The 18,657-nt window shown below is 42.5% G+C and overlaps 1 protein-coding gene across 2 annotated transcripts in view; it reads left to right on the top strand.

Annotated features, from left to right (window-relative positions):
- UNC5C (unc-5 netrin receptor C) overlaps positions 1 to 18,657 on the top strand; it is a 267,281-nt gene that overhangs the window by 228,038 nt on the left and 20,586 nt on the right. Inside the window, exons 8-12 of one of the 2 annotated variants that reach the window (XM_074823135.1) lie at positions 2,129 to 2,185; positions 3,637 to 3,828; positions 5,098 to 5,442; positions 8,222 to 8,309; positions 17,248 to 17,416. In XM_074823135.1, coding sequence (XP_074679236.1) covers positions 2,129 to 2,185; positions 3,637 to 3,828; positions 5,098 to 5,442; positions 8,222 to 8,309; positions 17,248 to 17,416 — 851 coding nt within the window. The remainder of the gene's footprint in view (positions 1 to 2,128; positions 2,186 to 3,636; positions 3,829 to 5,097; positions 5,443 to 8,221; positions 8,310 to 17,247; positions 17,417 to 18,657) is intronic. The other variant, XM_074823136.1, reaches the window with a different exon arrangement.

The following is an 18,657-nucleotide window of genomic DNA, read 5'->3' as shown; positions in this document are numbered from 1 at the left end:
CTTCCTCCTCAGGGGAGGACTCCTCACACTTTTCCCCTGCTCCAGCATGGGGTCCCTCCCATGGGAGACAGTCCACAAACTTCTCCATCGTGAGTCCTTCCCACATGCTGCAGTTTTTCATGAACTGCTCCAGTGTGGGTCCCTTCCATGGGGTGCAGTCCATCAGGACCAGATGGCTCCAGCATTGGTCCCCCATGGGGTCACAAGTCCTGCCAGCAAACCTGCTCCAGCATGGGCTCCTCTCTCCATGGGACCACAGGTCCTGCCAGGAGTCTGGTCCAGTGTGGGCTCTCCACAGGGTCTCAGCCTCCTTTGGGCACATCCACCTGCTCTGGTGTGGGGTCCTCCATGGTCTACAGGTGGAGATCTGCTCCACTGTGGACCTCCATGGGCTGCAGGGGCACAGGCTGCCTCACCATGGTCTGCACCACGGGCTGAATGGGAATCTCTGCTCCAGTGCCTGGAGCATCTCCTCCCCCTCCTTCTTCATTGCCCTTGGTGTCTGCAGAGTTGTTCCTCTCACATATTCTCACACCTCTCTCTGGCTGCTATTGCTGTTGTGCAGTTGGTTTTTACCTTCTTAAATATGTTACCACAGAGGTGTTACCACTGTCGTTGATGTGCTCGGCCTTGGCCAGCAGTGGGTCTGCCTTGGAGCCGGCTGGCATTGGCTCTGTCACACACAGGGGAAGCTTCTGGCAGCTTCTCACAGAAACCACCCCTGTAGCACCCCTGCTACCAAAACCTCACCACACAAGCCCAGCATATCTGATATTTCAATTAAGGTAGCATTTATATGATAGTTAATGTCTGGAAGCTTCAGGGGGAGTTATGTCTATACCTGTGATTGGGATAGACTATATCTTCATTAGCAAGCAGTGCAGCCAAGCAGGAAGAGTTATGTAAAGCACAACAGATGCCACGCACCCAAACTCAACATTTCTGGGAGCTGGGGATTATTACTCTGGTCTGCCTGTATAGTGGTCGTATGCATTAGGCACACGCCAGGAGTGCATTTTCCAGTTTTGTTTCACCTGCAGGGAGTCCCTGGCTGAGCGAGCTCCTCACAGTGTGATCCAAGGAGAGGGGGTGAAATTCCCTTCAAAAGCACTGGAGGGAAGGTGGTGGAGGAGGGTTGCCTTCTTGTCTTACACCAACTCTAATCCTGTCCCTCACAGCGTCTTCCCCACTTACTTTGGCTATGTCATTTACCTTTCCAGCAGGATGGGACTTGGAGCATTTCACTTGTTTTCCATATGGATGGAAAGCAGCTGGGAGGTGCTTAGCGAGTTCATAGGACTTGTGTGCGAACTAAGCAGCTCCAGCATGCTGTGCTGCAGAAGCCGCAGAAAGAAAAGACAAAAGAAACAATCTCTCTTATTTATCCATTCTGAAACACAGCTGTAAATTGTGTTATGATTTTGTCGATACACGATGCTTGCAAAGATTTCAAATAAATAATGTTATGACCCTAGGGGCCTTATTGATTTTGTAATAATTTCAAAGAGAAGCCACTCAGTTTCTCATTTGCTGACAAATTCTTTGCTCTCTGAGGAATTCCTATTGAACATGTATTAAAGACAGGATAAAATAATTCCAGGGAAATACAGAGAGAGGGCTTTGTGCATGGACTCTGCTCAGCGAATGGGTATTTAACCTCTGACCAGTGACGACAGGTCTCCTTTAGCTCTATTAGATCAACAGCAAGCTACTATAATTAAATAAAAAAACTGTTTAGAGCCTCACCGAACACGTCCTGGGAATTAAAGCATATGGCAGGGATAGGGAAAAAAGACTTTCCATATGCTAATGACCCTTGATGTCTGAAATAAATTAGATCCATTAGAGTTTATGCTCAATAAAAGAAAGACTTTAAGCACTCCAAAGTTAGTGACTCGAGACCGATTTTGGCTTAGAAATTCAATCTGCCTGCTTATTAATTCTTAGTAAGACTCTGGAGGAGACAGGGGATGCAAAATCATAATTCTGTGCTGTATCAGAGTTTTAAAGTGCCATCAGTTTCTTTTCCTTCTTTATTTTAATTAAACCATTTTTCATGCTTTCCTTTTTTGTTCTCCTCATTAATTTGATTTTGTTCCCATTTTTGTTTAATTTCTTTCTTTTTAAGGTTTCATTTATCCTATTTCAACTGAACAGAGAACCCAGAATGAATATGGATTTTCTTGTAAGTTTAATGTTTGATTTTACATTCCTGGATGCTAATTCGATGCTGTTCCTGGGGTCAAGCTTTACTGTTATGCCAGCTCTGTGTGACTAGGCAAAGAGGAGCCTGTTCGGCAGAGTAAGTGGCATGCTGCTTGCTTGACAGCAGTTGCAGTGTTTCGCTGTCAGTGGGCTGACACAGAATGATAACGACCCTTATGCACAAGGAAAATGGGAGAAGATGTTGCCTCAGAGACAGAAACTGGAGAGAATGAACCCTCTTCTCATTAAAATTTCCTTAGAAAATGGAAGAAATGTGATGGAGGCATAACTTTTCTTTCAGCTGGAACTCAGAGATCTGCTTCCTGAGCTGCTGGGGAAAAAGTGGTGTTTCGAGGCTGGTACATTGAAGGTCTGGTAACTAGGAGCTTACAGAGATTGATCAGTCCCTTTCAGCATCTGCCAACTCTCACCTCTATGGCTGGAGGGCAGCCTGACTTAAATGGCTAGAAGGCTGAGAGCAAAAAAATGAAATAAAAGTGATTTCACATGTTTCAAACTAACAAAAATGGGGTACTAAAAAAGTCTGATTTGTTTTTGCACTTTCCTTTTTCATTACGCCATCTCTGAAACTGGGATTCTTCACTGTATAGAAACACATCAAATTTTGATCATATATTCAGACCTTTTGGAAAAGAAATGTCTAGTGGATAATGATGCTAAAGATTAGCCTGGAATTAGTGCTAAGATACGGTATAAGCAGCTAGTAGAAATATCATAGCCATTTTCTCACAAGACAGCTCTAATAAATCTGGGTTCCTTTTGGTAAATTACCACATTATTTCTTGTGCTTGCTTCGGCTTTTATCCAAATACATACGTGTTAATGCCAGTGACGAGAATTCAATGTTTGATTTTCTGCTTTGCTAGTTTATTTTTCTTAAATGGAAAAATGGCTTGACACATTATAGTTAAGAAAAAGGAAACTCAAAGATACACCCTGATATTCCAGGTATTCCATAGAAATGCACTTTTGGGGGCTTTTTACTTTTTTTTAATTAAAAATTAAGGCTTCTGAAGTTTAAAAACCCACAACATTTTTTTTGTTACCAGATGAAACCACTAAATACCAATATTATGACACTATGTCACTAAGACATACTATTTTATTTCATAGGGTGAATTTGCTTCATGAGACTGAGTCTGCAACATGTGTTGTGCTTAGTACTTCAGAGCCTGGGTACTGGATAGATGAGTAAGCAGATAGGAAAGAGTTAGAAGTTAGAGAGAAATCAAAGATCATTTTCCATCAAAAGGGCATAGACCTGTTATATAGCTTTGGAAATGGATTTTAAATTAACCTATAAAAAAGGTAGTAAATATCTGCAGGAAACGAGAATAATAAGAATGTGTTTTCTTGAACATCCCTGTGGGGAGCACATTTCTTCAAGGTTCCTGGCCTCTCTCCTTCTAGCTGCTCCTGACTCGGATGATGTTGCTCTCTACGTCGGGATTGTCATAGCAGTGATCGTGTGCCTGGCTATTTCCGTGGTTGTGGCCCTGTTTGTCTATCGCAAGAACCACCGTGACTTTGAGTCAGATATTATCGACTCCTCGGCGCTAAATGGGGGATTTCAGCCTGTTAACATCAAGGCTGCAAGGCAAGGTTAGTTGTCATTTCACTCCATGTTGACCAATTCAGGGAGATGTTATAAGGTTATGGTCTCTTGGGCTGCATGAATGATATTCGCTGGATGCTTGTTGGCACTTCATAAAAAGGAGAAAGATTATATCCATTTGTTTCTGGTGGTCAAGTGCTCAAAACCCACGTTGGCGTTTTTCAGATGTGCTCAAGAGCATAAAGCAGAGGAATTTAACTTATGAAGAGAGGGCATGAATGCGAGAGTGAAACACAGAGACATTTATGGAAATACAGATCCAGCTCAAATTTAAATCAAAGGCAAAACTCTGACAGAAACAATGGAGGCAGGACTAATCACAGGAGTGATATTACAGTACAGTAATTCTACCACATCTTCCTCCCCTTTGTTTCACTAATAGCCTTTTTTACTGTGCCCTGTCTTTCACAGGCATAAATAGTAGTTTAAGAAGTACTGTGCTTTCAATAGACAATGTAGAAGAAGAACTTGCGGTAGAACATCACTTAATAATGAGTATTTTTGACACTGGTGCATAACAACTTGATTATTTCCACACTTCATTGGCCAGAAAAAAAACACTCTGAAGTTAGTTCTGGCTTTTCCAAGACCCATATTTAGGCTGTAGAGTTCCTCCTTTTTCCCGATATGTGTGCAAAAAGAATAAATCAAAGTAAGAGTTAAGATGACAAGAGAGTTGTCATGTGGAAGGTTAGCAGAAGTGTCATTTTCTTTGCTGGGGATACTTTTAAAACAAATCTGCAGAAAGTGTGATGCAGGTACTAATCCCCCATTGCAGGGAGTCGTGGACACAATGACTTTGTAGGTTTGTTTTGTCTTTTATTTCAGGAATGTTGTTGTTAGGCCAGTTAGATAAATTGGTTAATGATTCCCACTTCGCATTTAGGGAGGCAGGTACTAGTTAATAAAACTAGATCTGCTCAGTATGGAAAACCTCTTGCCCTGAAGCTAAGCATGTCATACTGGAAATCTGAGTGCAGCCTGGAAAAATAATCCCAGTGAAAAATCCTTAGACCAGAAACGTGCTGTAATTTTGTGTGACAATTAAATTCCATAGCAGCTGGGACAACACAAGCCCTGGGAGTTTGCTGGAGAGATGCATGGAAAAGGAGACCAAGGTCAATCTGCAAGGACTTTGTGTATCTTAACCTTTGGTATGAAATGCAAAATGCAGAATGCAAACCCGAATTGTTACCCGGAAGAAAGTCATCAGAACAGAGAAGTAATGTGGTTCTTCCTTCTCATCTCCAATGCAGACCTCCTGGCGGTACCACCAGACCTCACTTCTGCTGCAGCCATGTACAGGGGTCCTGTTTACGCCTTGCATGATGTCTCTGATAAAATCCCAATGACCAATTCTCCAATCCTGGACCCGCTGCCCAACCTGAAAATCAAGGTTTATAACACCTCTGGTGCAGTCACTCCCCAGGATGACCTCTCTGACTTCTCCTCCAAGCTGTCCCCACAGATTACACAGTCTCTGCTGGAGAATGAGAACTTGAACATGAAAAACCAGAGCCTTGCTCGGCAAACAGACCCATCCTGCACTGCATTTGGGACCTTCAACTCTTTAGGAGGTCACCTAGTAATTCCCAATTCAGGTAAGTGCTAGACATGTTGGCTTAAAGGCTCAGTTGTTTTGTATTTTCAAGTGGAGTTAGCTTGCTTTTATGCAGGAAAAAGCAGGGTCACTCCTGGGACTCTGCCTTTTCTTTGTTCAGAACAAACAGATGTATTTTTCCCCACATTCAGATCTACCCAGGTACTTCAGGTATTCTTTTCACAAAGTCCTGGCCACCTTTTTAGAAGAATATTGCAGGGCTCTTAGCCACTCTCTGAGACATGCGAGGTTTCAGCAGTTCCCTGTGTGAAATGAGATTCAGCATCCTTGACCTTTTCCTTTCATGCAGCTCTAGAAAAGGGACTGCAAGCCAGAAAACCTCAATCTTGTCATCACACATAAAAAGGACAAATTAATTAAAAAACAAATCGGTTGTTCCACTTCCAATTCATAGCAGACTGTGTGGTATTGAAGTAGGACAGCAGAATACTAATTTTTGGAAGGCTTTTTTCCTACACACGTTACATACCCAAGGAAAATAAGGCCCAAGAGTGTCTTTTCTGTACTTTTCTCCTTGTTATACATATTGTTGACTTGTTTTACAATTAGGAAAGAGGCGGACTGAGCAGTGAATGCCTTTTGATGTAATTGCAAAGTGCTACTCAGCCTTTCTCGTACAGTACAAGGCCAGGCTGCCAGGCCCCCTTCAAGCCACCCAGGCACAGGGAGACAGTTTCAGAGCATCCAGGGAGCTCCTGGGCAGCCTTGGGATTGCTCAGGTCTCACAGACAGATTTTTTAGGTGAGCCATAGTGCTGTTTGGTTCCTAAACAAAGTGTTGACATTCAAAGGAAGTGCAGCACCTAGATGTTTCCCATGGGTTTGGCATGCTAATGAAGAGCAACATTAACACCTAAACTGAGGTCTAGTCAAATACATAAAACACTGTATGTGGGGAATATGCAGGCTATACAGTGGTCAGGAGTCCCCCTGCCCAGTTTCTCTGGAGCTCTGCATCCAGCTAGGACCACAGTACATGTGAGACGAGCTCACAATAACCTGACATGATAGCTCAAGGTTTCACAGCATTTTTGTCTTCCTCCTTTACATTATGTGGTTAGCTCTTGGCCATTTTACAGCACAATGCCCTGCCCAAGGAGATAGTGCCTACCCTTGTCTCCCACTCCTTTGCTGGATCTTTTCTCGTTTGTTGATGTTATGAAGAAAGCAAAATGCCTAAGTGGCCTGGGACCTAGGTGATTTGGTCCTTCCCGGATGCAGCCCCACACTGCCCAGGAAGCAGCCAAAAGTGGTTGGTGAGCAGTAGCCCTCCTTTATTAGCTACTGTGGAACAGGGGGCAAAAATAGCTATTAAGTTTAAGTGAAAGCTGAACTACTTAAATAAATGTGGTGCTGACTGCTGAGCAATGTTGAAAATTCATGCTATACAATCCTGGCTTTCACGATTCTCTAAGTAGCAGCTGAAGGTAGATATTAATACTCAAGTTTCTTATGCCATGGTGGTGCACATTGTCAGCAAAGTCTACTAGTCACATTTAATTCACATATAACAATTTGTAAAGGAAAAAAAAAGTTATTTATTGCTGTAATCTCTTCAAAATGATTAAAATAAGTTTTGTAAAATATACCAATCTGTCTACCATGACTGTGTATGCCTCCGTGCTGCTTCTAGATGTATGTATATTCTCCTAGATCAAAGCCCTTCATTTACACTATGCCTGACCTGTTACAGCTGAGAACATGTGCAGGTGAGGCCTGTAAAGACACAAGTGTCAGAAGGCGTTCATGGAAAATGCTTTCCTAGCTAATCCCCCACATCAACACATGGGAGGTACCCAGTGTGACCAAAGCAAGTATGCTAAAGAAAAGAGACAGGGCCTTGCAAGGTTTCTACAAGGCCTGTCTTGTGCATATGCATATATGTAAATAATCTGCCTCTAGGTTTGTTTTCAGCTATGTATTAATAACTGTATTAAAATCCTAGCCACTGATTTCCAGTTAATCCACATCTGCAAAGGCAGCTGGCTGAGACGTGTCCCAGCAGAGTGCAATAGCTGGTTTGTGTGCTGTGTTTGTCGTGTAATGACAGGACATTTCTGAAATGGCAGTGCTGTAAGAACAATGTTTTGTAACCAAGTGTGCAGCTAATCACCACTGAAAAGGACATTGAGCATATTTGCCTGCATTTTTTTCAAGGTTGGATACTCGAATTTTGAGCCACTTTACAGGACTAGGCACATTCAAAATATCAAGAAGCCCAATTTTGCCTCCCTGGTAGTCTAATTAGAAGCTGAGTGCATTAAAAGACAGGATGCCAGTCACAGAAGCCATCTTTCAGGAAACAACTAGTTCTTGTTGCTTCCTGGGACAGTGCTCCACTGCCTTTCTTTCCTGATTTTAATTAAGTAAGAATTGCCTAGGGAGACATGTCCCATTACAGCTGTTGGATATTTTAGTCAGAGTTGTTCGTTTTTCCATCATTTTACAAGGTAAGCAGCAGTGTAACCATCTGTCTGCTCTTTAAATAAAATAAAAGGGAAGAAAACCCTCTTCTCCACTCCTGCATTTCAGTGCCGACACACAGAAGGAATACGAACAGGCCAGCTGACTGCCGGAGATGCCCGGGTTATAGTAAATACTTTTTCTCCCGAGTTGCTGAGGTCATGTAGAGTCTGCTGGTTAGGTTGAGTGAAAATGTGGCATTGCAGTCTTCATCTTCTGCCTCTCTTGTCACTCTTCTTCACAGGCCCACTTGCCTCTCTTTCCTTCATTTTATCTTTTGTCTCTTCTGTTCTGCAGGAGTAAGCTTGCTGATCCCAGCGGGGGCCGTTCCACAAGGGAGAGTCTATGAAATGTATGTGACAGTTCACAGGAAGGAGAACATGAGGTAAAAGACTGCCTTTATTGGCTTGTGCATTAACAGAGGGGACAAATGTAGTAACTTAAAGACCTGTAGTAATATGCTTAGACAAAGCCTACTGCGTTGAAGCTATTTGCTGACTTAGAGTAACGCGAGCAAAGCTGAAGATAAACTTTGCCACAAAACCAGCTCAGACTTTTGCTTTTCTAACCAAGAGTTGCACTCTGCAGCAAGCCCTCAGGCTAGGGGGATACTGAATCATAGCCAGAAGCAAGGGAAATGTGCCAGCATGAGTTTGGTGCAGGAGAGAAGGTATGAGGTTACCTTTTTATAACGACCCGTGCTGTAGATGTCAAGGGAGAGGAGGAGCAAGGTGACAGAAGGGCTCAGCTGGCGGACAAGCTGAGGTGCCTTAGCATCTGGCTTGGAGAATCTCCTCTCCTGTTATAGTGAAGGTGAATTTTTATTTCACCCTTCAGGGTCTTGGCTAGTTCATGCAGTGAAGAGGATGAAGCCAAAGCTTTTGATGTCCTCCACCCCTCCTTGCTCCAAGGTGGAAGGAAGCATGTAGTTGTCCTGCTTAGCCCCAGGCACTCTATGCCAAGGGCCACCCAGAGCCAATGTTGAGGCGATTCCTGTTGTTCTCACCTATTATCTGCATATGTGGCCAGTTCATATTCTAGATCTTAATGTCTACTGAGTGATCTGGCACCTTTGGCATAAAAAAAGAGATTCTGAAAAGGCCAAGATGCTGTTTGAAGCAGTTTAGGAAAACCTAATGAAGAGAAAGGCGAGATCTTTGTCTGCAGAATGGACTCGTGCACAAAGGCTGAATGGCAAATGTGAATCTAAGCAATCATTACACGGTACTTTGCCTCTTTCCCCTCCTCATAGCTAGATACATTTTTTGGCTCAGCCCCTTAATGGCTTTTACTATGTGCTAAGCCACAGCTGTTTATACACTGCATGATATTGAACACTATTCTTCAGCTTGGTAGTCTTTCACCCATGCTAAAATAATCTGCTTAAAGAAAAAATAAGTAACCCACACACATACTCTTTTGCATACATTATTCATGGCCTACTCTTTGAAAGTAGCTAATTGCAGCTACAGAAAAAGTCCCTCTGTTCATATCTAGTATTGATTGTATACCTATTACTTTTGGCTATGTTTTAAAGACAATTGCAAACAGCACTGAAAAAGGACTCCCCTGCAGAAGGAAAAAAAAACAAAATCAGAGTGCATCCCCTGTTATTCAACTTGCCTCCAAATCTCTCTTTTTAAAAAATCCAATTCTTCCAAAAAATTTTTATTTCATTCCTAGGAGGAGCTATATGTGCAATTATTTTCTTTCCAGCCAGTCATAGAGGGAAACCCTCTCTCCTTATTCATGCAGCTGTGGACAACCAATGTCACATGCTAGTCTGATTTATGTTCTTCAAGGGTCATAAAGTCTCCTCTGCATGTTTTGTGATAGCTGTTACTCAGCAGGTCTCACGGGGGGTAGAAGGATAAGTTAACCTGTATTGGGAAAAGCATGGTTGGAGCTGTGTCGTCTGCCAGACTGAGCAAGTATGCTGAAGTACACTTGCAGAAGTGAAGGGAAAGGTGTGAATCTTCACTTGCAATGAAGACTTTGAGAAGTTATTTCTTTCTCTAGGAGAGGAGAGCAGAGAACGGGCTGCCTTGGCCATGGGGCAGCAGAGCTCATCCTGTCATGGTGGTAATTGCTTTCTGGGCACACATTTGATTATGGCAGTTTTTCAGCCCCACTCCAGCTTGCCAGGCTCTTCATGCTCATGGAAACCAACCACTTCTAGGACATTTAAAATGGAGCTTGTTGAGTGTTGTCTAGATCACTTGGAACTGAATATTCACTGAAAAGGGCTTAAAACACTGCATGACTGTAACATTCTCCCCTGTTACGTGCCTTTTTTCCCCAGGTCCCCAGGTGCAGAACGGGGTCGGTGGCACCCAGCACCCAGCTGTAATGGTGTCCTGCTGCAGGACTGTGTTACCAGACACTTCACTTGCTGTAGCAGAGCTGCAGCTCAGTCAAAGCCTCTTTTTCTGACTGCATGGGCCACAGATGTTGCTTCATATAATTGGAGTCATATGGGTACCACAAGTTAGTGTGCGGTGTAATTATTTTTTAAATCTGCTGCTGCAGTCTTACAGCACTCCAGCAGAGAGTGATAGTCCACAGTAAGGTCTGTCTGCAGACATTTGCTTTTGTGGCCAAGCGGTAAACTGGAGTGTGTTCAATAAACCCCATGAGACCCTATATTTATTTTTGTGAGCACTGTGTAAATGTATATGGGTTGAAAAGTTCTGTCATGTGTTGATGTAGTTTGGAAGGGGACATATAGGAAACTATAAAATGGGTGTTATAATCAGAAATGAAGGCAGACTCTTTTTCTTGATATACAACCACCACTGAGGTGAGAATGTGGTCACCATAGCACTACCCTAAATAGAACCAGTGCAGCAAAAGAGAGGTGTACCATCACAGCTGAGGTATCTCCAGCAACTTAAGATTTAGCTCACACTTTGTAAGAATATGAAACAAGTTCTGAACAGTCAAGCTGAAACAGGAAATCTGTTATCCCTCAGAGTCCTGCAAATTCCCCTTTTCTTTTCCTTCCTTTGTTTTCCTAATACATTTGCCCGGTTAGTCTCTGAAACCTGTAGTAGAGACATTTGAGAGACTTCATAACCCAGTAATATCACTCTTTATGTTGCCTTGCAGATTGGCTAGGAGAGCTTTCTGAGACACAATTTATTCCATTTCATATCCATCAAAGCATGTGAGAGCAGGAGGGTCACCCTAAAAGCATTATCCTTCTGTGATGAATTGGGGTTCTGATGGCTTTCAATAAACACCACTTGGAGGCAGTTGTTTTCTCTAAGTGTGTTAGCATGCTTGTGGCACAGTGGGTTTTCTCTTTTCCTAGACTAATACTCCAGCAGGCTGTTTTTCCTGCTCCTGCACTGCAAGCTCATCCTCACTCTGGCAGTCATTTGGGGCAGGATGGATGGCAAGCAGCTACCAGCCTCTGATCCCTGGCTGGTGTGTTGACCTCATGGAAAGGTCCATGTGCTTTATGAAGCGGCTACAGTGGAGGAAAGGATATCTGTGTATATATATGTCTGTGTGTTTGTACATGTATATGTATACATGTGTGTATATATATAACTGAAAAAATGACATGCCTAGGAGACTATTTCACAGCTGCTATCAGACAGGTTTCTGTCTTGAAGCTCATTGGCTTTTTCAGTGGTGATCAGATGCTCTCTTCCTTAGTCTGGGGAAGTATCATGGACTTTGAGATTTGCAAGAAGGGGTCCCTTCTTGAGCTGTGGTTTCACCTGTAAAATAAACACATTGCTGTGACCAGTACCTGGCAAGAGCCTGTTCCCATGAGCATCTGTGAGAGCCTAAGTCTTACACGACTAAGGATTAAATAGCATGAGTATAAACCCCCATCCTTCTGGATTTTCTTGACTGCCTCGGGTTAAAAAACAAATTTAGCTGTGAGCTAAATTAGTGGAGCTGTGTGCTTCCTTCGGAAACATCTGGCACTGGTCAGTGCTAGACAAGGTCTGGGTCTTGATGGACCACTGGTTTGATCTTGTATGGCAGTTCCTGTGTTCCTGCGTGAACCCCTGCCGAGCTTGCACAGCTTTACGTGGAGCTACTCTTGCATACTCAAATTAGAAGCAAGAACTGCACTAAATATGGCACAGTGAAGGACACTCCTGTGTAATCCATCACCCAGGAGAGTATGCAAATGAGAGTGGATGTTGCTGTGCCCACAAAATGTGACAACCCTGAAGAACAGAGCCAGCAGATTTCCTGAAAATCTTGATGGAAGACACATATAAATTGTGCAACTTCCAAATTAGCTACCTTAAAAGAGAGAAGGGTGGGGTGAGCCTTGTCAGGATTTGGATCAGTGGCTTCGTAGTGTATGTGTAGACTTTATATTAAAGTCACGCAGCTGATCAATGAGTTTTGATCCAAGGAGCAATGTTGCCTTTTTCACCAGTAAACTCAAAACTTAGTGATGTGAAATAAAAGAAATTGAAGTCTTCCGCATCTCATTTTTCCACCTTCCTTCTGCATCTCAGTTGCATAAACAAAATTACTTTGCAACTCCAGTAGACAATTTCATGAGGTGCCAGTCACCATAATTGAAAAATTCAGAATAAAAAAGACCAGAGCATGAGGAAGAGGGAAGGAAAACTTTTCAGATCATTTTTCTTCTAAAGATAGACTGGCAGAAGAACCAGGGTCAGTCAAGAATGTTAAGTTTGAAATTTAAGAAAGAACACGTATTAAAAATAAAGCCCCAGTAATGAAAGGAGAAATAAAATGTCTTCCCTCTGACTCTTGGCTAAGCTGTGTAGAAGGGTTGCCATCTGTTGCTATGAGCTAGCCATTCCTCTCTCCCTGCTCTGTCCTGTGCTTCCTGAGCTGCTGTGATTGCCTGTAACATCTACTCACAGTGCCAGGGAACACAATGTAGGCCCACTGAGGAGCAGAGATTTCCCTAGTTGTGCTCACACCTGCTGTGTGACAGCTACCTTAATTAATATGGTCTGTCTTATTACAGGGAGACAGTTTCGAATGAGTAATCCCATTAAAAACGCAAATTTGATTGTGAAGGGACCAGATATAATGAATAAAATTTTGCTTTTAAATAAAAGTTGATTGTTCCTGATAAGGGGTGTGGGATGGGTCAACATCTAAAAATATCTGGAGACCTTTCAGTTACTGTTAGTGCCTTTCAAAAGCAATGCTAAACAGGGCATTCAATTTTAGTCTCAGTCAGATCTTTGCAAAACAAAACCATCTCTTTTGCCTGCATCAAGTGACTTTGGAGTCACACAGCTGAATGCCCTGTCTCATCTAATAAGTTGTCCCAAGACTGCTGGAAGCCTAAAGTGAAGCACATGTGGATGGGTTTTTGGGGATTTGGGGTTCTTTTTTGGATAACAGCCTAAAAGTAGGTTCTGACCCATAGTTTTGAAGATGTCTGCTCACAGATCTTTTTGCTTTAGAGGAGATAACTCCCTTGCTCTGTGTGCTGTTCTGTGCCTGTGTTTGTGCTGTATCTCCTCCGATCTGTAACACAGAAACCACAATACTCACTCACAACAGGCACTTGTGTAGGCCAAGATCCTGGCTTTGCTGGTGCTGCATCACCTGCTCCAGGAGAAGGAAGAAAATTGCTTGTAATGAATGACTACACAATAACTTGTCTTCAGGGGAATTTGTTGTTTACTAATTCCATCAATGAGTGTTGGGTTTATGCCTTGAAGCAGAAAGATTAATACCTCTTGTATAATATATCTTGTCTACTGCATCTGTTTCTGTTCTCATTAGCTATAGTAAGGCATAATCCTTTTGTTTTAAAATGGAAATTGGAAGCAGTGAGAAATAAGAAAAGATATGTCAAGAGATTTTTGTTCCTTTTTCCTGTCAGTTGTCATAAGGTACCTCTCTGCTGTACTTGCCATTGCATGGTTTAGCCTCATTCCTCTGGGTTTCAGGTGTTTATTTCCGAGATTACACTGTGGTCCCTAAACACCCTGATAGCTGCAGTCACTTTAGAACTGGATAGGGAGGGGAATATCACCTCAGCGTGCTCTGACATGCTTTGTCCCATACAGCCCCATAAATCAGATTTGCTTTTTGCCACTGTATCACAAGTTGAAGCTAGCTGCGTCTCCAGTGAGTGAGCTCACCTGAGATCTTTTTCACTTTTATTGCTTTCTTTGCTACTAAATAACTATATTTGGAACTTGTTTTGCTCCAGCAGCGTGAACTGCTATACAATTAATAGAACTTTTTTTCCTACCCATATTTTTACCCTCTCTGAATTTTTTGCATTATTTTCTGGTTCTCATTGTTACTTGCAATAATTCCTTATTAACTGTTTGTAAATTTAATGATTGTGTTGCTATTTGCATTGTCTTCTACAATGTGAGTAAAAATCCTGGCCTCACAGTGGTCAGAGAGAAGTTTAGTATGGACTTCAATAGAGCTGGGATTTCACCTATACAGTGACACTGAGCCCTGTTTCACACCACTCAAGAACTTCTCTTCAACTCATTATATCCCAGTTTTTAAAGCTTTATCTGCACAAGGTGGATGGTGGAAAGTCACTGGGACCGACAGCGTTCAGTAACTTTGGGGTGCCAGACTCAGGTGCATGTCTGGTTGGCAATTTGGGACTGCAAAGTCAAGCACCCCTGCAACTGGCCTGTTTTTCTGCTCTTCACTCATCAGAGTGTCCTGTGTCATAAACAGTCAGATCAGGAGCGTGCATATCTCATCCACTTGGCAATAAATCTCGTAAGTCTGGTAACAAAGGTGCTGTTTGCCAACTTGGGGAAAAAATACTAAGCCTTGCTATTTTTTGCATGTCCTTTGTATAGTTATATCTGCTTCCCATCTCACTTGCTGACTGTGCAGCCTGGAGTGCCTCCCAATTTCATGTTCTGCATCCTTTTTTATACTTGTGTTAATCGGACATAAAATGTTGCGGCACAGAATCATGCCCTCCATCAGAGTCCTAAAATTTAACAGCTAACAAAATTTTGTCATGGAGCAGTGACTAAACTTCATTTTACTTTGAGACAACTTTAGGCTGTATGATTTATCAGTACCATATTATTTTAATGACCTTTTGGCTTTTTTTAACTGTATGCATCAGTGCTCAGATTCTTGCTGATTTTAACTCATTTTTCACCTAAAAGGCACTGCATGAATTATTTTATGGCAATCATGATATATTCCCTCCTGTATTCTTTTTGACTGCTGGTTTTCTAATTCAGTCCAAAAAACTATGATAACTTGTATTTTTTTTCCTTGCTTCTTCATGGGTCAGTAGTCTTTTAGATGAAGTTAGGTTAACCAGATGATAAAATCTATATCTTGTCATATTTGTAGCTTTCCAGACAAATATTGTAATTTTGAAAGATCTTTCTCATAGGACATTATGTTTTTTGAAATTTCTTGAATTAAACTGTAGGAGAGTGTTCAAATATCCGTTAATGCACAAGGTAGATGACCATTAAAAACCACCACACTGTGAGTGTTTTTTAAGCTTCTTGTTGTTTCTTATGAAAAAAACCTGAAGTAAATGAGTCTGAAGAATAAGCAATATTTTAGTTAAAAACTGCCCAATTATTTATTCAGTTCAGTCTTGCAAGAGAGTGATCCCTGATCTTCACAATGTGAATCCAGAGATCCCTACCGCATGCCAGAGGAGCTGGACTAAGTACTCTATCTGCTAGTGTTTAATTTCTTTTGTGTACTGTTTGTTAGGCTAAAATAACCGGCATAATACATGATAGCTGTCCAGATTGTTATACTTTACATCTTTTTTGAAAGGCAGCTATATCACAGCTGTTTATTTCCAGTCCACGGCTTTTCAGAAACAATTGTTAAGTCATTTAGTAAACTCATCAGTTAATTTCCACAGATGCATATCATCTGGATTTACTGATTTGCATAGATTTAAATTTTTCCATGACGAACCTTTTTTTTTCTCAAATGTTATAAAAACCTCCCTCAACATTTGTAGCAACAAGAGATACTTTTCAAAAGTGCTTTGTCCCACTTTGAAAAAGGATTTCTCAAAAGTTTGTCTTTCATTTTCTGTGAGATTAATGGAATATTCAGGGAGAATTAAGGTGGACAAAATTAGGATATGCCTCTGGGCCTATCTTTTCCAGAATAGGTGCAATAAATTGGATATCGAAACAGCTTCTGTCCCGATTTGACCTCCTCCTTGGAAATGTTATCTAAGATTACAGCTACTGGTTTTGCTCTTTCTTTTGGTAAAGGCAAAGACTTGCAGAAATAAACAGTATTTAATGTTGTCTCAACTAATTTCCCTAAAACCAATACAGATGTAAATACAAGCATTTGTGAATGCAACAAAGGATTGAACCCTTAGCCAGAGCAGAGGATGGGAGGTCCCATGGACAGATCTGGAGTTTAAGTGCAGATCACATTGAACACTTTTAATCTCCCACTTGCTGGTTTCTGGATCATGAATTTGTCCTCTGTATTATTTAGGAAGGCAGTTGATGAGGCACATTCAGCTGTATTTGTCATACACCAGATGTCGGGATAGTTAAAGTCACTCATGCTTCCTCTGTTTTTAAGCTCCTCAGCAGTTGGTCTGGGATAGTTTACACATACAGACGTGCACACACACACTCTGTCATTTACAAACTACAATGTATATGTATCCTAAACATTTATATGATTTCCCATAACACCCATTCCTAGTGACTGGCAGCAAGCGCACTGGACAATACCCATATTTTTAACTCAACAGCTCTGGATTACCAGTAGGAATCTCAGGCTTTGCGAGTGTGTTTTGCCCTCTGCACTATTTCTTACCATCCCTTTGCCCTTTCTCCCCCGCTGCCAGTGACACCTGCTCCCCACGGGCACATTTGCAATAGCCATTCTCGTAGATCTGAATGCTTTTTAAGTAAAATGGAGTATCAGTGGGTTTTATGATGACTCTGAACTCAAACTGCACGTCTCAGATGTGCTGTATACCACTTACGAGGTTTTAGACATGCTCATTAGTTTGTTCTCTTTCTCTGTTCCTCAATTTTCTCTGTCCAGACAGTAAATAATTCTCACACGTGGTGCTTATAAGAGCCACTGTTCATTTTTGTATGCTGCTAAACAACTGCCAAATGCAGCAGCCACCTAAACCTGAATTTTGACAAATGAATGATAGTGGGGAAAAAAAAAAACATTTTGGGATTTGTGGGGAAAAAAAAAAAAAACAAACAAAACAAACCCACCCATTCTTTCCTTGCACAGTCCTTTATTTGAAGAGAAGGATTTTTTTATTTTCATGTACCTGAATGTTCCTTTTTGACTTTTTCAACTCACTTAACATGTCCATCTTTCTGTCCCCTTGTCAGGCCACCTGTAGAAGACAGCCAAACTCTGCTGACACCGGTGGTGAGCTGCGGTCCACCAGGAGCCCTGCTAACCCGGCCCGTCATTTTAACCATGCACCACTGTGCAGAACCAAACACGGAGGACTGGCAGATCCAGCTGAAGCACCAGGCTGCCCAGGGGCCGTGGGAGGTGAGGCTTCAGCCTGTGCGCTCAGTGCATGCAGGGCTCTCTGCTAGTCTTTCAGCTGCCTTTCTGAACAGGGTTGCCTGTATTTTGGGTTTTCTGTGTGAGATGTGTAGCTGCTACAGGCAGGCAGGAGTGCCCTTCAACACCAGGTGTTTAAGCTGCCCAGTGCCCATGCAGAGATGGTGTCTTGGGGCAGTTTGGTGCCTCCTAGTTCTAACTATTTTCCAAGAAATAGCCTTCATCACAGGATTTTGGCACTTGAGCTTTTGGTTGTGGCAGGATATTGTGCTGAAGTCGTGGGGACAGAAGGAAGAGAAAAGGCAAAATAAAAAAGGGGCTGAAAATAATTTCTGACTAGACTCTAAAAATAAGGAAATGGTTTTTTACAGAATAGTTTTCTCTCTCCTGGTTTATAGTCTGTGGTTTTCAAGAAAGTGAAAATAATGCAGCAAATGATGTCTTGTTTCAGCACCAAGACATCGCCCAGCTTAATAGAATGTATAGGCCTTATCTTTCTTTCCTTTTTCCCTCCTAAGATGTTATTGGTGGACCATGACTTTGATTCAGTTCATGCAGCCAGGATCCAACTCTGCACCCTATGAACTCAGGGGAGCTGCACAAGCGTTGCTAGACAGTGCAGGCTTGGTGGCAGCCTGGGGTGGTTCCTTGCCAGTCATGCAGCAGGAGGATGTCCCAGGCAGGGTGGCAGAAGGATCTTCCACTGTAACTGGAGCATAAAGTGATGCTTTTGGTCATGCTGGGCCATCCTGGCAGAGCCCTCCTCTCCAGCCTTGTGCTCCTAGGTACCTACTGCCACCAGTTTGGTCTCACATAATTAATTTGGCAAGGGCACTTTCTCCTACCAGTAGGTTTAATAAGGTCAGGGTGGCTTTTGAAGGGAGTTGGGCTGACAGCAACAAGAGTGCTGTGTCCGGCATTGCCTTTGAAAGGCTTTTGCAATTTCCCCCTGCCTGTGGCACCAGCTCTTCCTCATGCTGTGAGGAAGCATGCAGCGAACATGGGTCTGTCTCGCCAACTAATCTGCACCCCACTGACCTGACTCTTGGCACTGCACGTATGTTCCTTATTTGTGTCTGTGTGTTACTGGCACCTCTTCATTTTCTCCCCCGTCCTCCTCCTGCCCTTGACAGAGCAGTTGCTCTGCCGGCCGTGCACACACTCTGGTGCCAGCACCGCCTCCACAGCGTCAACAGGGTCCCTGACCATCGCATGGAGATTTTTTT

Source organism: Strix aluco, chromosome 4 (genome assembly GCF_031877795.1).
Source record: "Strix aluco isolate bStrAlu1 chromosome 4, bStrAlu1.hap1, whole genome shotgun sequence".
Lineage (NCBI taxonomy): Eukaryota > Metazoa > Chordata > Aves > Strigiformes > Strigidae > Strix > Strix aluco.
The sequence above is the reverse complement of the archived record's forward strand: the minus strand, read 5'-3'. Positions and strand labels throughout refer to the sequence as shown.